We start from the raw sequence: 21,954 nt of genomic DNA, 5'->3' as shown, positions 1-21,954 counted from the left end.
CATTAAGTGCCACGGCTGACTATGCTTACAGACTTTCCAGCTGTGACGCAAGCATATAATAGTAATAGATCGGTAACAATTTAAGAGCACCATCCTTTTTATTGTTAAATCACACAGCATGAACTGTACAATAGCACCTTACAACAGCCCTGTAAGGTAGGACAATGTCATTGCCAGAGCTACACAATCAGCAGAATCACATGGGGCAGCTGTGAAATGGTACAGGTAGGACTGAATTATAGAGCTGGAAAGGATATCTGACCCCTTACTCAATGCAGGGCCTGCCGTGCCGGATGCAACTGTAGCATCCCTGACAGATGACCATCCAGCCTCTGCTTAAATACTCTGGTGAAGGTCGGCCCACCACCTCCCAAGACAACCTGTTCCATGATCAATCAGCTCTTTCTGTTAGGAAATTTCTCCTAATGTTCAGGTGGTCACATGCTTGAATGCTTTTCTCTCTAAAAAAATCTCCCTGCACACAGAAGACTAGCATGTCAGAGAAAAGACTAAGCTAGAATTTTTCTCCATGACATGCTAGCTTTACACAGGCAGGGAGTTGTTTTTGTCAGGGAGCATTCAGAACGCAGCACCCACATCTGTTGTCTGAATGGTATCGTTCAGCGAGAGCTGTGCTGCGTGCTTCTGCAGGTTCGGTCACCAGGAACAAGAGCAAATTTACAGGGATTCATGCTGAGATCTAGCGGCGTGACTAAGGCATGCCCACCAAGCCCATAGCCTTATAGTCCTGCACCCAGACCCAGGGAACCTCTGTGAGCATTCCGAACCCCTTTGATGTCAAGACATGTGTTTAAAGTCTTCCTCATCTAAGATCAATGGTATTTTCCAGAGTTTCACTTTGGCTAGATCATACCCCGATACCGTCACCATCCTGAATTCCACATCTAGTGCCCATTTCTGCAGTTGAAAAGTGCAGTTGCAGAATTATAAATACACACCCTGGTTAAGTTTTTTTTTTTTTCTCTTGAGAAGGAAAAATCTGGTTTAAGCGACAAGTTTTACCACCGCTTTTGTCAGATTGCTGTAAAAACCGGTTATGCTGCTTGGAAAGAAGGAGTCGACAACGGTCTGTGGGAGGCTGCCAGCTAGGTCAGTCTGAAAGAAGCTGATGAGTTGGGTCTTGAGTGGTTCCCTGTAGGAGAAACAAACAAGCCAACCCCAAACAGGTCAACAGAAATCACCTTTTAGGCAGAGATGCAGACTTGAGGGCGAGGGAGGATTCATGGATACATCTTCATACGCTTCATTAACTGAGCAGATATGAAAAAAACTCTTTTAAAATTCTTGCTCTGCTAGGACTTCACACGCATATATCTTCAGGTGAGTGACTGTGAGAATGAAAGAACACCCTTGCTGGATCAGACCCAAGGGCCATCTAGTCCAGTGCCCTGCCAACCTCAGCAGCCACCCAGATGTCTTCAGGAAGCCCCAAAGCGGGACATAAAGGCAACAGCCCTTTCTCCCTGTTTGGCCACAGCATCTGGTATTCAGAGTAACACTGCCTCTGATCATGGAGGCTCCATTTAAGCTCACTGTGGCTCACAGCGAGAGATGTAACAAAATGTTGCAGTGTAACCCCACCACTTAACAGGACCGTTGTTCAGGATCCCAGCCATGATATTATGAACCGTTACGAGTCAAGGCAGACCAAATCTCTCTCTCTACTCCCAGTGGGGGAGGAGTGTTTTCAACCCATGCCCCCTCCCTAGCTGACACCTTCCACATTCCACGGCTTGTGCAGGTCACTAAACATGCTCAGTCCTTGGCCAGTTTAGTTCCCCGCACCACCTTAATTTCCATCTTGTTTTAATGTTTAATTTACAAACATAAACTTCTGCATATTTAGTATATACAAACCACTACCTTATTTTGGGTATTTCACTTCCAAAGTTATCGGCACTCAACCACCAGAGTTTGCTGTTGGCATATATGCTCCATATATTTGTCCAGTCCCCCTTTAGGACCAGCCAAACTAGTGGCCATTACCCAAACTTGCAGCAGCCACTGTATGTGGCCCTGTTATATACTGGGGTTATCCCATTGGTAAGTTTATTTATTATACCAAGGCTTTTGATTGAAAGATCCTCAAGGTGGCAAACAATACAAAGCAAAAAGAAACTGCACCTTTCAACATTCCCTTGGCAGGACTGGAGCCCCAGCTCATATTTCCTTCCCATGCCAACTCAGTAACATGGGAAGCCTCAGATCATCTGGGAGTAGGCAGTAATGCAACCTGGTTCTTGTGGTTCTTCCCATATGACCTGAGGTTTCTGATATCATCGGAGTGGCAGGACGCACGTGGCAGGGCTCCCATGTGGCTAAGGCATTTATCTATTTTACTTGTTACATTAATATCCTACCTTTACTCCAAGGAGCCACACATGATCCTCTTCTCCCCATTTTATCCTCACATCAACCCTGTGAGGTAGGTTAGGCTGAGAGTGAGAGGACTTTGGCCAAAGTCACCCAGTGAGTGTCATGGCTGAGTGGGGACTAGAACCCAAATCTCCTGAGTCCCAGTCCAACACTCAGTCCTACACCACACTGGCTCTCAGCGTAAGGTAATGAAAGGGGTCTGAGGGATGCCAACAAGCCTGCTCCAGTATGGTAGAACTAGAGCTGTGCGCAAATGGCCTCTCAAAATTCTCCGGCCTATTTGTGGGCAGAGAAACTGGGAGGAGAAATTCTCCAACAGTTTTTCACGGATAGGGCTCGCTATTGGCAGGGGCTGTAGCACAGCTTCTTTCTTCTCCCCGAAGGGTTTTTGGCTTATTGCACTGCTTCTGCAAGTCGCAACAGCATCAACTATGTTGAGGCTTCCAATTTTCTGAGGCAGAATTTTTTATTTCTTTTAATCACTGCTAGGTGGCCCAGGGTGCTGTGTGTGTGTTTTCCCTCTCTATTACACATCTTTCTGTTGCTCTGCAGCCTCCCAGGCCTCCTGCACTTCCTGAACTGAAAAAGCCCCATGGGAGGAATTGCCTCATGATGTCTTCCTCATGATGGCTTTAATTGAAGTACGGGAAGCCGAGGAGGCTACAGGCTGCCACAGCTATTATTGTACAATGAATCTCTATACACTCCACGGCCACCTCATAAGTAAAGTAAGCACAAACCCCACAAACCCAGCCCATGAGGAGTTCTCTGAAATTTCTCCTCCTTTGAATTACTTTTTGAAAGCAATTTCTTTTCTATCAAATGGGATGAGAACAGTCGAAAAAATGTAGCAGGATTTTTCGGCACAGCACTAGGTAGAACTAGGTGCCACTGCAACTCAGTATCGATCCTCTGGCTTCAACGGCCCCAGCCTCCCAGCAGCCTTTGCAAAAGGAAGCAGGAAGAGGCTGCTGACATAGTGGTCAACCGTTTTGCCCATCGCAAGCTGATTGCATCTTTCAGAAACTTTGGAGGTTTTCACTTCTAGAGAGATAGGGTGTAAACTATCTCAAGCGTTTTGGGAATCCCCCCCCCCAACAACAGACACTCTATACATCAGGGCTGCACAACCTCAATGGACCGGATTTGGCCCCAGTGGTCAAAACCCTTCCCCTGGTCCCGTCCTTTCCCCCGACCCCCTATAGTTTGGTGGTTTCCTGACTTCTGTGCAGTTTTCCAAGAGATTGAAATGCCTGAGGCTTAGATACTGGCAGTAAGAGCTTGAAGCTAAAATACGCTGATATTCTGGCCCTGCCCTTTTTGCCTTTCACCCTGCCCACCACTGGAATGCAGCCCCCGAGGGCTTCTCTGAAATGGAATTCGGCCCTTGGGCTGAGAGAGGTTCCACACCCTTGCTTTACATATATGTTTGAGACAGTAGAATGCATCTGCACATCTTACCCTGGGGCAGGAATGCAGAAACAGCCACAGGGATAGTTAAGTCCTCTCACATAGCTTGGCTGAGGTGGACAAAGGGGATGCTCCACGTTGGTTGCTGTAAGAAAAAGAGATATAAGAAAAAGGCAAGGTAGAGCCTGTTTAGTGTTTTGGGGAAAGAAAGCCTCTAAAACCAGTGAACACAAGACAGCAAAATCACTACATAAGAACATCAGAAGAGCCCTGCTGGATCAGACCAAGGGTCCATCCAGTCCAGCATTCTGTTCACACAGTGGCCAACCTGCTGTCAACCAGGAACCCACAAGCAGGACATGAGAGCAACAGCACCCTCCCGCCCATGTTCCCCAGCAACTGGCGTACATAGGCTTGTGGTACTGGAGGTAGCACATAGCCATCAAGACTAGTAGCCATGGATAACCTTTTCCTCCAGGAATTTGTCCAGTCCCTTTTTAAAGCCATCCAAATTGGTGGCCATCACTGCATCCTGTGGTAGCGAATGCCATAGCTTAACTCTGCGCTGTGCGAAGAAGTCCTTCCTTTTATCTGTCCTGAATCGCCCACCAATCAGTATTTTGAGGGAGAAAAAAGTCTCTCTATCCACCTTCACCACACTATGCATAATTTTGTAGGCCTCTACCATGTCTCCCCTTACCCTCCTTTTTCCCAAGCTAAACAATCACAGCTGTTGTAACCTTCTCTCACAGGGGAGATGCTCCAGCCCCTTGATCATTGTAGTTGCCCTTTTCGACACTTTTTCCAGCTCTACAATACCTTTTTTTAGGTGTGGTGACCAGAACTGGTCCTATACAGGCATTCAACCTGCATACATGAGGGGGAAAAGTGGGGAGGGGGAGGGAGCACACAACCTCTGCCTCCAAAGTCCTCCCACCATGTGCTGGCCCCACCCTCCCTATTCCAGGCTTTGCTGTGTTGAGCAGCAAGTGTTGAAGGGAGCTTCTGCTTACATTCACTTAAATGCAAGCAGAGGCCTCCACAGGATCAGGATGAACAGAGCTTCTGCAGATGATCTATATCAAAGGACCAGGGCCTCTGCAGAAGACCTTAACAGGCAAGCACAATCACAGATGACAGATGGAGAAGTCTATCAATGGCTACGAGTCCTGGTGGCTATATGCTATCTCCAGTACCAGAAGCAGTATGCCTATGCACACCAATTGCTGGGCAACATGGGCGGCGAGAGGGTGCTGCCTGTCGCACTCCTGTCCTGCTTGTGGGTTTCCCATGGGCAGCTGGTTGGCCACGATGTTAATAGAATGCTGGGCTAGATGGACCCTTGGTCTGGTCCAGCATGGCCCTTCTTATGGAGAAAGAGGCTGGGCAACAGTAGTGTAATGGTAAATGTTGAAGTGCGCACACTAATCATGACATTCCCCCCAGCTGCACTCCCAAGGCGAGACCAACATGCAGGCGGCTGTGTGGATTCATATCAACAACCCAGTTCTGGCAGTTTTCCTCTTCACCGGGAGCAGGTGTTTGGAAAGCGAATGAGTCTCAATTGCTCATTCATGACCAAGCCACTCCAAAACACTTTGCATTGCAACAGGAATAGCTCAAAACAATATATGGTGGCTGTGAAAATGTGAAGGTTGCAGCTGAGCTCGGGGGGAACAGGGAAGCTGGAGGGGAGTGGCTGTTTATGTATTTATTAGATTTATTAGCTGCCCGCCTGGCCGGCTACCCAGCTACTCTGGGCGTACAATACAAATAACACCACAAAATACAACATAGTCCATTAAACAAAACAACGTTGCTCTAAAAAAAACAACCCCTAACCCACCCCAAATGCCCGCCTGAACAGCCAGGTTTTCAAAGCCCAGGGGAAGCTTATCAAAGAGCTTTACAGTTTATGCTGTTTACATCAGCATTCCTGCTAATCATAAATGCCAGCCCTGCATCCCTGTGAGCCTGAGCTCTGCTACACCATGCTGTGTCAAGAACTGTGTAGAAGGGGAATTCTGCCACTCTGGCCTTTACAGCCACTGCAGGATTAGTAAGCTGGCCATGCCAAACAGAAAACAAGCATCAAGAAGCATGCTGTGTGGTCAGCGAGGCATTCAATTCCATATATTGATTCGGCGTAACCAGTCAGCGCCTTCGGTGCAGGATTGTAGAGCTGTGTGTTATGACTTTTTAAAGTCATAATTTAAGTTTTCAGGATGTCAGATTCTGTGCAATATATTAGAAATGGTACTTCTGCAACTTTTCCACAGATGTACTAGCTACACATTGACAATGACTCCTGGGGGCTACTATATACATTTTTGTATACATTTTTTACATTTTTGTAAAAAAAAAGTATGTCTCTCACCTACACCACTGTTGGACAGCTACCAGTTCTCAGAAGGTCGATTCACACATGCATAATTGTCACAAGACGACAGTAGCATCAGGCAGCAATGTGCATGTGAGAATGACCCATCACAGCTCATGCGCCTCAGAAGAGAATGTTCAGGTTGTCCAACATCACCTTCTCAGTTTGGTGGCGCCCATTCGTGTTCACACACACGCACAAACATACCTGTCCTGTAAGCTGGTTCATATGTCGGATTTAACCATCTTACCCATAGTCGCTATTGTCCCATCCTCATCCTGTTTAATCAGGACCACATCTAAGAATTCTCTCGGAGAGATGATCTTCATGAAAGCTGATGGTGTGGTACTTCTAGTTATACAGACTTTCTGCAAAGGGCAAATCAGGTCACATTGTAAATTTAGACTCAGCTTGCACAATGAAGAGGAATGCAATTATCTTTAACCAGGTGAACATTGAATAGTGCATACTGTGCATGTAGCAAGATGCTAAAGCAGAGCATCAGAAAGGCAAATCACGCTAGTCACAAGAACTTTGTCCTAGTGCCAGCAGGAACCACGTAACAGTGCACACCACATGGTGGGTCTGCCACTCTCAAGCATATTTTCTATATTTCTATCCCCCTTATAACTCCCAGGAGTTCCCAGAGAGGCTTGCACGTCAAGAAAAGCTAACCCCCTCCCCAACAGAAAAAACCCTCCCAGCACAAAAACCACAAATGCAATAAACAATTATAAAGCTGAAATTATAAAAAGCAATAGGAAATATTAAAACCACTGCCACGTAAGATTTAGACTGGAATCCTATGCATGTCTACCCAGAATTAAGTCCCACTGAGTTCAATGGGACTTGCTCCCAGGTAAGTGGGCACAGGCTTGCAGCAGCAATCTCAAACTGCTGTGGGTGCAAGCTGCTAGTGTCAGTGCTGGTGGATACTCTGCTGGCAACCATGGTTTCTGCACAGTGCTAAGGGGTGCCAAACTGGCATGGGTAGAGGCTGCTAATAACAGAGGCTGCTATGTGATGGCACATAGCCAGTCAGCAACCACAGTATTTGCACAGTGCTAAGGCACACCCAACTGGCACAGGTAGAGTCTGCTATTGTTCATGGTGGCAGGTAGCCAGTCAGCAACCACAGTTCTTACATGGTGCTGATGAAGATACACCCAACTGGCACATGTACAGGCTGCTAATTTCAATGATGGTGGATAGCCAGTCAGCAAGCACGGTTCTTGCACAGTGCTAACTAAGGCATGCCCTATTTCCACAAGTGCCTCCCAATAAAAGGGCAGGAATTTCTCCTGTGCTTCCCATCACCCTGAAGCAACAGCAGTTGGCAGCTGCTGCTGCCAGTATGTACTTACTTCATCAATTGTTTCAATGACCACCACCTCCTTCACATTTTGATCCCATTTTTCTCTAAGTCCTCCAGTCTCTGGTTTTATACATTTAAACACATCTTCTGGTTTTGCAGGCATAATTCCTTCTGCTTTGTATCTTTTCGGGAATAAAGAACAAGAGGGACAACCAAAACCAAAACTCTTTTTTTCTATATTGTCAAGTCATCCATCTCCAAACTCTGCAATAGATGCCAGAGTCCTCCAGCGCATGAGGGAGCAGGGTTCTATTTTGAACTGTATCTTTTTAATGCTCCTTCATGTTGAAAAAGTAAACAAATCCCAGCATGTAGTAAACTAGCACATTAGAGAGAACTGTTAGCATATCCATCTCCCTGATGTGCTAGCTTTCTACCTGCACAATGTTTTTTGTTTGTTTTCAGAGCACAGTCAACCTACAGTCTGAAGTAGTACAGCCCCAAATTCCAGCTTCTTAGTCTGATACATTAAAATGGGCTAATTTACCCTCACTTCCAAGTGAATATAATTAGGGGCTGGACTAGTTCCAGATCAGTGGTATTTCACAAGATCAGCTATTCATAATTGCACAGGGAGACAAATGAGTCTGCATCATATTCCATCTTCATCTACTGTTCTGGTTTATCTCGCAATTTCAGATTCTACCTGACCCTACAGAAAAAACCCAGATCTCATTAAAGATGTTCAAACGATCCCATGATCCTCATGAACCAAAATCTTGTGTTGATCATCTAGTTGTCTATAATTTTACCCCCATATCCTTCATTACTGGCACCTTTGCCTTGAATGTTGTACTTGCATCTTAAGCCCAAGCTCCATGTTATGTTATTCACACTTTTTTTAAAAAAGCACACTTAAGGTGCCCACTTTTCCTTGGAAAGAAAAGCAGCCATAACTGCGACAAAGGTGATGGGGGCAGACACAACCTTATTTCCCAAGTGATTGCCCCCATGACAAATATGCTCAATTTTTGTACAGCCTTACTTACAGGTTTCCATGAAACTCAGCTGATGGTCTCCAAGAAATAGAAATTTCATTCTAGGAAAATAGAATAAATAATTAAAAAAAGACCTAATATAATCATTTTATTTTTTGTGTATACAAATTTTTCTGAGTGAGGTCTTCCTAGATTTCAGAATCACTATCGTCAGTATTATATAGCACTTTTGGACTGAGGCACTCCACATACATATTATCTCAGGATTCCCCACAACAGCCCTGTAAAGTAGGTTAGAATTAATATCCCCATACTGTGGCTGGAGAACGGGGCAGAGGAAGAGAGAATGGCTTAAGTGATTATATTAAGTGGTGTAGTGATTATATTGTTGGAATTTCAGGGCAAAAAATGCTAAAGACTGACTTTCCAGATGCAGCGCCTTTAAAAAGAAAGAGTATTGCAGCACCTTAAAGACTGACAGATTTATGATAGTGTAAGTTGCTTCCGTGGACTAGAGTCTGTTGGTTGTTAAGGTGCTAGAAGAGACCTTAGGTAGCATCCAATGTTAGTCCTGTGTAGAGTAGACCTATTGAAATGAATGAAACTTAAGTTAGTCATAACTAAGTCCCATTCATGTCAACAGGTCTACTCTGTTTAAGACTAAATTGGATACTACCCTTTGTTAATGTGGCTGCCACAAAGTAACTCAGCTACACCTATGGACCTTGCTACCTTTATTTAAAAAACAACCCCCCCCACCATCTATCCTAAACCAGATATGTGGGACTACATCTCCCATCAACCCCAGCCAACATAGCCATTGGGAGCTGTAGTCCAAGACATCTGGAGGGGACCAGCTCAGGGAAGCCTGTCCTAAATGGAACACTATCCAGAAGTGGGAGATTCAAATTTGGAAACTGGGCAATGTTTGCAAGCAAATTCAAATTAAGACTCCGCCTGCTTGAAATATTCATTCTGGCCGCATCATCTTAGGAGAATGGGTGGCTAATTCATAGGAACCTAGGAAGCTGCCTTATACTGCGTCAGACCCTTAGTCCATCCAGCCCAGTATTGTCGACACTGACTGGCAACAGCAGCTCTCCAGGGTTTCAGGCAGGAGTTTTTCCAGCCCTACCTGGAGATGCTGGGCATCAAACCTGGGACCTTTTACATGCAAAGCAGGGGCGATATCACTAGGCTACGGTCCTGCTGTAAAATTCATCCTGACATTAAAAAAAATCATTTTTGAAAAAACGATTAAAAAGAAAAGAACACAATAAAAACATTGCTGTATCCCAAGGTAAATGGTAATACTGGAAATAAAGTCACTGAGCCCTTATAGCATAAGCTCAGCTTCCTTAGTGAAAGCCACATTTCCTCCTCCCGGCTGAGCTGCGTCATGCTGTAGCATGTCCTCGGATGCACCAATGGCAGCAGGGTGGTGGCATTTTCCCCCTCCTCCTCCTTCTCCCGGCTGAGCAGCGAGTATCATGTTCTTCCTTGCCCATTCTCAGCAGGTGGGGATACACAAAAGCATCCGAGAGAAAAGGAAACTGGGGGGGAATGGATTCACAGATGAAAAAACTGAAACACCCCTGTGTCACTCTACGGCCCCTCCTCTCACACACACCAAGGATGTTTTGTCTTGTTGACCTTTTATAAGTTGCACACTGTTAAAGCTTTTCCTCCTCTTGCTGCACATCGTATCCTTGTGGGATCACTGTTTACAATTCTTCCCCCCCCCCCAAACACACACACCATATGTATTGTATATACACTTGAAAGTCGCCAGAATACTCCAGGCATCTGATCAAAGCTTAGGCCAGAATAAATTTGGTAGCCTTTAAAGGTGGCACAAGACTCTTCGTTGGTTTTGCCGCAATAGACTAACCCGGCTACCCTCCAGAAATTGTATCTAATCACTCAGCGAGCCGCACTGGTTTCGGAAATGGAGCGCGTTAGCAAAACTGCTCACCGCCATTTCTTTTTTTCTTTCATTTCAGAATGCTGATCCCCACAACAGATCTGGTTGTACTTTCAGGAACTTCAGAACTGTCTTATATTGAGTCAGTTCAATATCCAGTTCAATATCCAGTTCAATATCCAGTTCAATATCCAGTTCAATATCCAGTTCAATAATTATTTATTTATTTACAATATTTATATACTGCTCCATATCTAAAACAGATTTCAGAGTGGTGAACACAAGGGATAAAACAGTAAGAGGATAACAAGATTCAAAACACCACATTAAAATTACACTAGTTTAAAAACACAAGGCCAATAAAAACCGTAACTGGTCAATTAAGGGATGCCTCCCAGAAGGCTGCTGTTTTCAGGAGGCGCCAGAAACAACCCAGTGTTGGTCCCTGCCTGACCAGTATTGCCTAATACGCTTACTGGTAAGCCTGTCTAGAGTAGGGATCTTTCCTGGCCCTACTGGGAGATGCCGGGAATTGAACCTGGGACCTTCTACATGCAAAGCAGAGGCTGCGCTATTGAGCAACATTTCCCCCCTCAATAATCTCTGTGCCCACCACCCTATAAGGCACCAGGGGCATCAAAACGGAACAGCTGTATCTCAAACACACTTAGGGCACAATCCTATGCCTGCTCAGACAGAAAAAAGACCTACAACTCCCAGCATGCCCCACCTAGCCTGCTGGCTGGGGCATACTGGGAGTTCTTCCCGTCCTTTTTTTTGTGTGTGTGTGTCTAAACATACACTGGATTGTGCCTTTAGTACAATTAATTTTTTAAATAGCCCAGCCAGGGGAAAGATAAAAGAAGCAGTGCACTGTCATTTTTTTCCCCACGTCCATGCTCCACACATTTATATGCATGCATTCATGGAATTGAGATGCATCTACTTGCCTAAGGGCGCAATCCTATGCATCTTTAGACGGAACAAAGTCCTACAACTCCCAGCATTCCCCAGCCAGCATGGGAGTTATGGGACTTTTTTTCCTGTCTGAACATGCACAGGATTGAGCCTTTAGAGAATTTAGGAATAGAGGAAGCTGCTTTATATCAGCTTGGACTGTCTGTCCACACTTGCTACCTGATTCTTTTAACCAGAGATGCTGATATTGAACGTAGGATCTTCTGCGTGCAAGGTATATGCTCTATCTCTGAGGTGTGAGCTACAGTTCCTTTCCAGTAATTTCTGTGCTGACCCCCACCCCAAAGCACCAAGGAACTAGAAATATGGCCTCAGGCAGCACAGCCCCGCACATCACTCCTTGTGGAACCTTGGCAACTTCCGGAGACCCTGGCTCAAAATTCCAGTGCACATGCGTGCGCAATTAAAAAAACTTCCTCTCAGAGCAATCTCCAACATACTGTGGTTTTAATGTTTTATATATTTGATTTTGTTTTATTGTGTGCTCTTTGGTTTTAATTTTTGTGAACCGCCCAGAGAGATTTGGCTATTGGGCGGTATGGGAGTGAAATAAATAAACAAACAAACATCTGTCCAAGCGGCAGCGATGATTTACCAGGGGCAGATCCCCTCAAAGCCCTGGTAAACGACAGGTGAGGATCCATTCCTGTTGCTCGCTGCAACTCCCGCTTTTCTAAAGTCACCAGATTTTGAAGGCTGTTCAAGAACACATTCACCAGAAAAATGAGATGCGAGGTGATGGTGGCATCACTTCAGGGCGCAGGAGGGAGAAACACATTTTGAATCCCCCCCACCGCCACATAAAAGAAAAGAATAGGAAAAAAAAGAAACCCTCCCTGCAAGTAGAAATGTAGCACGGCAAGGAGAGAGTTCGGAGGTAGCATCTCTCTCCTAGATATGCTTTCTACATCCAGGGAAATGTTGTTGCTGTTGTTGCTGGTTTACCCGGGGGGGGTGTTCAAAAACGCACCCCCCACCTGCACTCTAAAGGGGTACAGTCACGCTGGGGGTGCGGCAGCCGCCGCCGCGAATGGATCCGCCGGAATTGCCCACCTCCATCTGCCCATCTGCGGGGACCAACTGGCCGCTCGCGGCCGGGAAGGAGGGAGGCTCACCGAGCGTTTGCAGGTGCGCCAGCCGCTGGGATCCTTCCGATAGCTTTGCATGTGTTCCGCAGCCCTGCTGGCGAGTTCCCGGTAATCCATGGCGAGTGAGAGTGCCAAGCGCAGGCGGGGCGAGACGCCCCGGCGGGCTGGAGGAGGGAAGCGCTGCCGGGAAGTCCGGCCCAGAAAAGGGGCCGAGCCTTCGCGCGGAGGCGCTCCCGTCGGCGGTCATCGCGCCGCCTCCGCCGCCTCCCGCTTTTCCCGGGAAGCCTCGCTGGCGCAAGTGGCGGGGCTCGTGGCTTCCGCGTAAACGGAAGAGGCGCGTCCCGCCCGGAGTGCGAGCCCACTGAGTCGCTCCCTGCCCTCGGCGCCTTCATTCACAGAGCTCGAGACACCGTACGCGTTCCTCTCCCTTCCCCGTTTTATGCTCCCAACAACCCGGTGAGGTAGACCCGGCTGAAAGATGGCCATGGGCGAGGGTCGCCCCCCCACCCCAAGCCCCACCCCCGAAACGCACCTCTTCATGCCATCCGCAATGCCAAGAAAAGAAAAGGGAGGCGCCTGGTGAAGATCTCCAGGGGCGATCATTTCAGGTTTCAGTCCAGGGGTGTCTCTGGCCATGAATACTTCCAATTTTGAGGGTGTCACATTCAGCTTCTGTACAGAGCCTGAGGGGAGGAGAGATGGAGCCATTCCTGATGCCTGAGCTTGCAGGGTCTGAAATACAGGAAGGCTGTGTGTGGAAAAAACACAACGCATACACCCCACCCTAGTTAAATGGCACATCTGGATTTCTTCATATCACGGAGTTGAAGCTACAGGAGCCATGCGCTAAAGAAAGGTGGCAACCGTAGGGGTAGGAGATCGATAATGATTGTCTTGGTGGCAGCTGGTGCTTAGTTCTGGGAAGTTGTCTGATGGCATCACTCTCTGTTCTGCCCCTTTTCTGAAAGATGTGTGGAAGCTGGTAATTCATTATGAAGGGAAAGCATTCTGTACATGCTCAGGGGCTGACTGCACAGGTGAAAAAAAATGAATGTGCCAAAGCTTAACCATAGCACTCCAAAGGGGTTTCTTTTGGAGGTCTTATATTTATTCTCCACTATAGGACTAAGTCTCATTTGTCAATGGGGTTGCCAGACTAGAATTTCCAAAGTAAGTGAGGACTTTGCAGTGGAAATGTCCCAAATTATGGGAAAGTTATGTCCAGTGTTTCATGGAAGTGGGAAGAATACTGGGCATACATCAGGGACAGGCAATCTGGTGCCCTCCAGATGTTTTTGACAACTCCCATTGGCTGGACTTATAGTCCAGAACATCTGGAAGGCTCCAGGTTACCTGTCCCTGCATTAGGTTCTGAAATAGATGGCCCTTTCAGATAGGGGGTGCCTTCGGTAACCTTTTGCAGTTCCCCTTTTAAAGCTGTGTTGTACAAAATATACTAGAAAATGCTACTAATCAGCAAAGAGCCTGTGGTACCTTAGTGATGAATAACTGGATAGTGGCATGAACTTTTACGGGACAGATGCCACTTTGTCATGAAATGGCATTCTCAGTTGGCAGATCTATAAGAAAGCTGGGTGCAAATGGACACTATCCTATATGTGAGCAGTGAAATGGCCCAATTCCACCAAGGCCAGGAGAGACTCTCCAATAGTTTCTCGAGGGTGAAGCTCACGCTTCACAGTGGTAGTAGCAAAGCTTCTTTCCTTTTATCCCTACATTTTTAATTTTTGCTGTTACTGAAAGCAGGAGCAACTGTATTGGCTGCCAAGCCAGCATTTTGCATTCAGAAAGGACACCAGCTTACCCCACCTTAGTGCCCCCAGAGGTTTTGGACAACTACTCCTTGGGCAGGATTGAACCAGGGACCTTCTGCCTGAAAAAAACATGTGCCTTGAAGCTGAGTTATGCAAGACTGGTGGTGGTGGTGTGGGGAATGCTACTACACAGTGTGGCCAGAAGGGCCAGTAATGAGAGAGAGAGAGAGAGAGAGAGAGGTGTCGCATGAATGTGCAACTTGCATCCATTGTATCTGATGACTGAGGTCATCAGAGGGCATGCTCCTGGTGGTTCCACAATGGACCCATGGCCTGGCTGGAGTCCACCAGGAAAACAGCCTTCAGTGTGGTGATGTCAGGGTGGAAACTGAGCCCATAGAACCCAAGAGCAGTTCTGATTCTGAGGAAGAGCAACAACCCGTGGGAGAGGAGCTCACTCATCAAGAGATTCCTCCTGCCTGCATTCCTGAGAGAGATGGTGACCCTGGCAGCGAGAGGGTGGGGGAGGGGTTTTGCTGGATGCTCGGCGCAGACGCAGGGAGTGGTGCCAGATGGAGGGCGCCAAGAGGAGGCACTTTGCCCGCTTGGCGCTACGACAACGCTCGCGTCCCGAGGACCCAAGTGTAAGAGGGAGGACCTCACCATAGCCCATAATTTCAGAGTCTTCCCACTCTTGTCCTTCAAACGGGGACCAACTGCCTTACCTGGAGCTTAGGCTTCTCTGCTAACTACCCCAGTGCAGTTCCGTGCTTAGTCGCTGGTGATTAGCATCTGAAAGAGTCATTAAGTTGTAAAGGAATAAAGACTTGGAAAGAATCCCTTTCATCTTTGTCTTGCTGGCTATTGGAGGGGACTGTAAGAGGCAGCTAGGGCGCTCCTGACAGGTGGCCCCCTTCCTATGGAACTCCTTGCCTTTAGATGGCAGGGAGGCACCAATGTTGTGTTGCTTCCGGAGCCTCCTGAAAACATTGTTATTTTGGGAAGCCTTCCTTGAGTGACCAGCTGCGGTTTATTAAATTTGATCTTATCAGAACTGGTTTCTTTTTAAAATGTTCTAATTGTTTTAACATGGTGTTTTATTCTTTTATTTTTGCAGTTCATCATTCTGAAATCTTCTGATGTGGAACGGTATATACTGTAAGTAAGTACGTAAGTAAGTGAGTAAATAAATAAATAAATAAATCTTACCTACCTGAGTAGTGGCAGAAGGGTGATAGTTGACCCATGTTGGCATATATTCATTTTTTCAAAGGGAAGCCCTTCAAGCAGCTCAGCTGGAATGCATGTGTAGATTTGATTTGACACTATCAGATTTGGACTTAACAGAGAGTGGGGGTAGTTTCAGTTCATTATTACCCCTCTCTGGGTGTTTCTGGACATGATTCATGTTGCTTTGCTGGTTCATCAGCAGTTGGGACACACTCACACTGACCTGATCTTTTACTCTTTGGACTGAACGTTGTTTTCATTTGTGCTCCGAATCACGATGTGACACACCTCTCTCTTGAATTGCTTGGCTTTCTGGCTTTGTTATGATATACCCCACTCACCTGTGGGATGTCAAGTGAGGATGACCCCATGCAGGCTGTAGCTCAGGGGTGAAACACATACTTTGCTTGCAAAAGATCTCTGCTTCAGTCCCTGGCATCTCCAGGTAGAGGTAGGAAAATCCTGGAGAGTGGCTGACAGTCAATGAAGAAAGAATCCGGAGCTACATGGACCAAGGGTCTGATGCAGTGGAGGCTGGTGACTCTGATTTTGGTGGAGCTGTGAATGCCTTCCAGGTTCCAGTCAGAACTAGACAGAACTCTAAAGGAGTGATCCAAGATACTGAACCCATTTTGGGGATAAGGTTCAGCACCTTGGATAGCTTTGTTTTCAGAGTTCTGGCTGGTTCAGTCTGAAGCTCAGAATGGATTTACAGCCCCACCGAAATCAGAGCCACCAGCCTCCACTGATCTGACTTGGGCTTTCTTCACACAGAGCTTTTATCCTTTGACTGAGATCGCTCCTTCACAGAAGTTAGTGGGCTCTTTACATGACGCCGTGAACCTCCAAGGCGTCTCCTGCACTAAATGCCCTTTGTTCCGTTTTTAAATAGATCGCAGATAAGGAGCTATCAAATTACCCCATTGTGTTCCGCTTGAGTTCCCTCCATGAAAAGAGGAATAGCGGCAAGAAGAGGAGCGAGATCAATGAAAGATAATGAAAGACTCAGATACTGGGAGAAGGAGGGGGAAAGGGGAGAAGGGAAAGAAATTGGGTGAAAAAGGGAGTCGTCCTGATCCTGCATTTAAAATGGAAGCAGAAAGCCCCATTTTAAATGCAGGATTTTAGGCTGGTGTAGAGATGCCCTAAGTATATGGTGGTTTCCTATGTTCCTAATACATTTGTTAATCTTGAAGACAGCCTTGCCCAAACTGGTGGCCTCCAGATGGTTTGGACTAGAACTCCCATCAGCCCCATCTAGCATCAGTAATAGTTGTGGTTGATGGGAGTTGTACTCCAAAGCATCTGTATCGATTCAAATCACATGCGCCACGGGAGATCCATGCCCCTCAGCTCTCGAATCTGCTTCCATCTGGGGTTCATCAGGCCCCTCTTCGCTGTCCTTCAGGAAAGCTCCAAAGACCCACCTATTTTCACTGGCTTTCCTGTTGTGTCTTGGGCTGCTGGTTCTAGTGGTCATTTCTGCTTTTTATTTATTATTATGGGTTAATCTGTTTTTTGTGAACCTTTATTGAATATGTACTTACGGATTTTTATTGTACCCACTTTGCATGGTTTTTATCTTCTGTGCTGCCCCCTTGAGAGGGTTCCACCCTCAAAGGCAGCCTAAACATCATTTTAAATAAATAAAATACCAATGAAAAGGTCTGCAGTTTCAACGGATACTTTGGAAATCGGCACTGTGGGAAACAGAAGCAGAATAAGTAACACACGCTGAGATTAAGAAGAGGGTTCAGTCAGAGGTAGTTGCTCAACCACATACTAAGTACTGCTAGTTAACATTTTATTAAACACATATGCCCAGTGTCAAGGCAGGACAGGCACAGAGCTGATAATTAGGCTGACGATTTGAAAATAGCTCAGTCTTCACACAATAACAACCTAACTCAATGTGAAGAACCAGTCTGGGTCATTTTATACAGTCAGGGGGAACCCTATTGGCCTACTTGTACCACGTGACAACTGTTGAATTAGAACCCTCCAGCCACTGGTGGTGTCTTAAGTGCAGTAGAGGGTAAGATGGCAGCTCCCTAGTCTGGCAAGTTAGCACAGTGATGGAGACGGGTGGTGTTTTGCCAGAATCCAGTAGCTTAAAAACACCAGGGTTCATAAGAGGGTGGAATAAGCTTCACCTGATGTTCCCGTATGCTTGTTTCAAATGCTTTTTAATGCCTGTCTCTAACATTACAATACAATTTTACAGCAATATAATTCAGCCAAGCATGGTTGAATAGAGAGAATCTTGCTCAGTACAGGGAATGGGATTAATTTACTTTACTTTAGCTTCTTTAGTGCAAAGATGGGGCATGTGCACCCTCCAGATGTGGTTGGACTGGAACTCCAATCATTCTTCACCATTGGCTATGCTGGCTAGGCTAGTGGGACTTGTGGACCTCCAGATATTGTGGCCTACAAGTTGCCTATCCCTGGTTTAAACTATACAGAAACAATTGAGGACTTCAACGTCGCAGAGTGCTCTGGTTAATGATTCTGGAATGATATAGCTTCCCCCCTAGACATTAGAGCATATCAGTTCATTAGCCTCAACCATGTTTAAGTCAACACCAGTCTTGGATTTCTTCCTGGTTAGTTTTGCTCCAGATTTCAGATACTTGTCTTTGCTATGAATGACCTGGATGTACTGATCGTTGCCACTGGTTGGCTGGTCGCTACTGGAGCCGACCGAAATGGAGTCGGACTCAGTTGGGGATGGTTTGGGCTTGTGTTTGGATTTTGCCTTCACATGGTGTTCTGGGTAGGGCTGGTCCAGTTCAATGTTCTTCACATGAATCTTTCGGTGGGCATGGGGGGGCCTGTCAAACGCTAGCCCAAAGCCATCTTCCCAAGATTTGTAGTGCATTTTCGCCAGGGCCTTGCTGGTCAGAATTTGGCTGTCGCCACACTCCCCAATATAGAAACAGGGTGCTGCTCGGAGATCAGAAAGTGACCGTGGGCGATGAGATCGACCAGCCACACTCCTCCTTAACTCCTCCTCTTCCTCGTCTTCACTGAAATGAGGTGAGTATGCCCGGTGCGGCGTCCGAACCATGTACCTTCGGACGTTTCTCGGATACAACTCAACTATCTCGCCCGAGTCGTCCATTCGGAAATTCCTTGGCAGCCGGGTAGTTGAGCGGAGGATTTTCTTGCGGGGTTCGTGCTCATTGACAATAAAGTACCTGGCCGTGTGAGCTCTACGGCTCACAAAAGGGAGAGCTCCGGTGGCACCACGAGCCTCTGGATTGATTTGCCGGAGGCTCTTCCTAAACAGAGGCTCTGAATGAACGTCTTCTACGTGCTTCTTGAACTTTGCGGGAGTGTAAGCCTTAGCTTTGCAGAGTTCACTTGCACTCCCATGGGCAGTAGTTGGGTATCTAGAGAGAGAGAGTGGCCAACAGGTTTAGTCTACATCAGCTTGCTTTCAAATGGGCGTCCTTCAATGAAATCATTGAAAGGGGCATGGTATTGTGATTAGTGCTATGCCAAAAATGTATTCTACATTTTTTTCAACAATTCTCATTCAATTTGATAGAAAAGAAATTGGTTTTTAAAAAGAAATTCAAAGGAGACAAAAATGTCAGGGAAATTCTCATGGGCTGGGTTCGGGGTGCTTGTGCTTACTTTCCTTATGAAGTGGGCAAGGAGTGTGCGTGATTGCCTTCTCTTTCATTGTAGAATCATCTCTCCAGCAACCTGTAGCCTCCTCGGGTTTTGGCACTTCAGTTTAGGGATGTCAGAGAATTTCGCCACGAATCTCAGGGAGGCCAAATGCCAGCGCATTCGGCCCCCCGAAGTCGGTGGCGAAACGGTCTCCCCCCCCCGCCCCCCCCAGGACGGGACTTACCTTTGGTGAATCTCCCTGGTGGCGGCGGCTCCGGCGGCGGTTCGGCGGCAGTGGCTGCGGCGGCTGGTCTTCCGATCGGCTGCCACCGCTGCCATTTCCAGTACCCCCCCCCAAAATGTGATAGGCTACGTAAAGATTCACATAGCCTATCACGGCTAGATTTAAAAAAAAAACCGTGATAGGCTACATAAATGTTTACGTAGCCTATCACGGCTGAGTGGAAAAAACAAAACAAAACCGCGCATATGCAAATGCATTCCTTATTTTGCTATTTGCATTCCCCCTATTTTCGCCGTAGTCTACGTAAATGTTTATGTAGACTACACGTGCCAAAATAAGGAATGCAAATGGCGGCGCCCATGGGCGCCGCCATTTGCGTACGCGCGGGTTTTTTTTCACTCAGCCGTGATAGGCTACGTAAACATTTACGTAGCCTATCACGGCTGACTGCAGGGACGCAAACGGCGGCGGCTACGGCTGCCACCATTTGCGTTCCTGGCCGGCCAGGATTCACGGTACATCCCTTCTTCAGTTAACGTCCAGGGGAAGACATCATGAGGTAATTCCTCTCATAGGGCTTTTTCAGATCAGAAAGTGCAGGCAGCCTGGGTGGCTGCAGAGTAATGAAGAGACATGTAATAGAACAAAAAAACACACACGGCACCCTCAGTCACCTCACAGTGTTTAAGTAAGCTCAAAAACACAACCAAAATAAATTATAAAATGCCCTGAGAATGGGGCAGAAAAGCAGAAGTCTCTTTCATGGGGGAAGAAAACTTTCAGGAAAATGGAGGGGAAATTTTGGCACAGCACTAACACTGCCTCTTCCCTGGATCTGGATACAATACTGCCCCCTCACACCTGCTACAGGGGTTTTAGTCAAGTGGCAGTATTATAAACATCTATGTTAAGAGACAAGACAAGATGTATTTACAATCATCTCTCAGAAATTTAATGTTTGGAAGGCCCTGGGGAAGGTGGTGAACCCCGAAAAATCACAACCAGAACTGCACTGAAATTTGTCATGAGACATTTTTTCTCAGATAAGTTTGAGATTTTCCTTTTCTTATCCCCCCCTCCCCCCCCCAATACAAAACTCTACTTCAAAGAACTTTCTCCAATTTTTCTTCACCATTTTGGGGGTATTGTGGCTGACTTCCATCTCCTTCCCACAATGCCCCAGAATGATGTTAGGTATGAGGCATTAGGGAAAAAGAAGAAGCTGTGCATGGCTGGCTGGGGAATGCTGGGAGTTGTAGGACTTTTTTCTGTCTGAACATGCATAGGATCAAACCCTTACTATGGTTTTATTTGAATATGGTTTTGTGTTTTCGGAATTGTTTTGTGAACTACCTTGGTGGAACTCAGAAAGGCAGTATAGAAATACTGATGCTGCTGCTGATACCATCTGTAATGGCGGTTTCAGCTGTCCCTGAAAGACAGCTTGGGAATTGCTAGCAGTCATCCCTTGCAACACACAGCCAGCCAAAACTCAAGCTCTCCAAATTCCATCTCAAACCTGGTTCTGACTCAAGTCTGTATCAGATTTTGAGCTTTGTTTTTTTTTCTATTCATGTGAAAATCCATGGGTATTTTTGTGCTTATTTTCCCAGATGTATGCATCAGTTCTGTGCATCTTTGAAATGTATGCATTCTTCTTCTCCCATTGATTTAAGTGCCTGTGTGTGCATTTTTCATAAGTAGGCATTTTTTCCATGCACATTTTTCAAATGTACGCATGTTGTGCAATTTCTTTGGGTCCACGAATCACATTGCAAGATTAGAAATGTATGGACTTTGACTGCAGACTGTGTCTGAGTCTGTGTTCAGTCCGGAAGGTGCAAACTGAGTAAATCCTGATGAAAAACAAACTGAAATTAATGTCTTATACATCCCTAGTTACCAAATGGGTGTGTTACCAAATGCACTCTCTGTTCATGTGTCACTACTCCATGTAAACTGAATGTGCACCCTAGATCTCTTTCCTGCCCTCAGAATCCTTTGTGGTGGCACAGAGGTTTCAGCCCCTTTACCTTTGGTGATGGCCTCCATAGCTAATGTTTTTGAAAAGGCTACAGGTGTGTCTGTGCGTGCGTGCGTGAGAGAGAAAGAGAGAGAGTGGCAGTGACTGAACTTTGGCTAAAATGGAGGAACCAGGGAGTGGGGATTATGGATGTAATACAACTTTTCCCACATAATTTGAGAACTGCTCTACACTATAGCTTGCGCTGTTTTAATGTTTAACCTCTTCAATATACCCAAATTCATGGTAATCCTTTATTAGGACCAACTCAAAATGCCCAGCATTGTGGGCAAGCTTTCAAGATCTCCAGATCTCTTTGTCTGGCAAGATGTTACCTGGGGTGGAAGGAAGAGGAGCTACAGATTCTCAGCTATGATGGTGCATTCATACATGTTAAGCTGTTGCATGAACAGAATCATAGCATAGTAGGGTTGGAAGGGGCCTACAAGGCAATCGAGTCCAACCCCCTGCTCAATGCAGGAATCCAAGTCAGAGCATCCCTGACAGATGGCTGTCCAGCCTCGTCTTGAATGCCTCCAGTGTGGGAGAGCCCACTACCTCCCTAGGTAAT

The 21,954-nt window shown here is 46.4% G+C and overlaps 2 protein-coding genes across 2 annotated transcripts in view; both read right to left on the bottom strand.

Moving 5' to 3' along the window:
• Positions 1-74: 74 nt before the first annotated feature.
• On the bottom strand, positions 75-12,615 carry STARD5 (StAR related lipid transfer domain containing 5). The gene is made up of 6 exons (XM_084817250.1): positions 12,518-12,615; positions 8,552-8,601; positions 7,552-7,684; positions 6,438-6,555; positions 3,859-3,952; positions 75-1,153 (listed from the first exon to the last, which is right to left on the bottom strand). The coding sequence occupies exons 1-6, from the start codon at positions 12,605-12,607 to the stop codon at positions 1,006-1,008; spliced, it is 633 nt and encodes a 210-aa protein (XP_084673376.1). The 5' UTR covers positions 12,608-12,615; the 3' UTR covers positions 75-1,005.
• A 5,056-nt stretch (positions 12,616-17,671) lies between these two features.
• TMC3 (transmembrane channel like 3) overlaps positions 17,672-21,954 on the bottom strand; it is a 46,266-nt gene continuing 41,983 nt past the window's right edge. The window contains exon 22 of the mRNA XM_084816433.1: positions 17,672-18,890. Coding sequence (XP_084672559.1) covers positions 18,029-18,890 — 862 coding nt within the window. The 3' untranslated portion in view covers positions 17,672-18,028. The remainder of the gene's footprint in view (positions 18,891-21,954) is intronic.

This window comes from Heloderma suspectum, chromosome 11 (assembly GCF_057233095.1).
Source record: "Heloderma suspectum isolate Gila_16-S chromosome 11, 16-S_ref, whole genome shotgun sequence".
NCBI classification, from domain to species: domain Eukaryota; kingdom Metazoa; phylum Chordata; class Lepidosauria; order Squamata; family Helodermatidae; genus Heloderma; species Heloderma suspectum.
The sequence above is the reverse complement of the archived record's forward strand: the minus strand, read 5'-3'. Positions and strand labels throughout refer to the sequence as shown.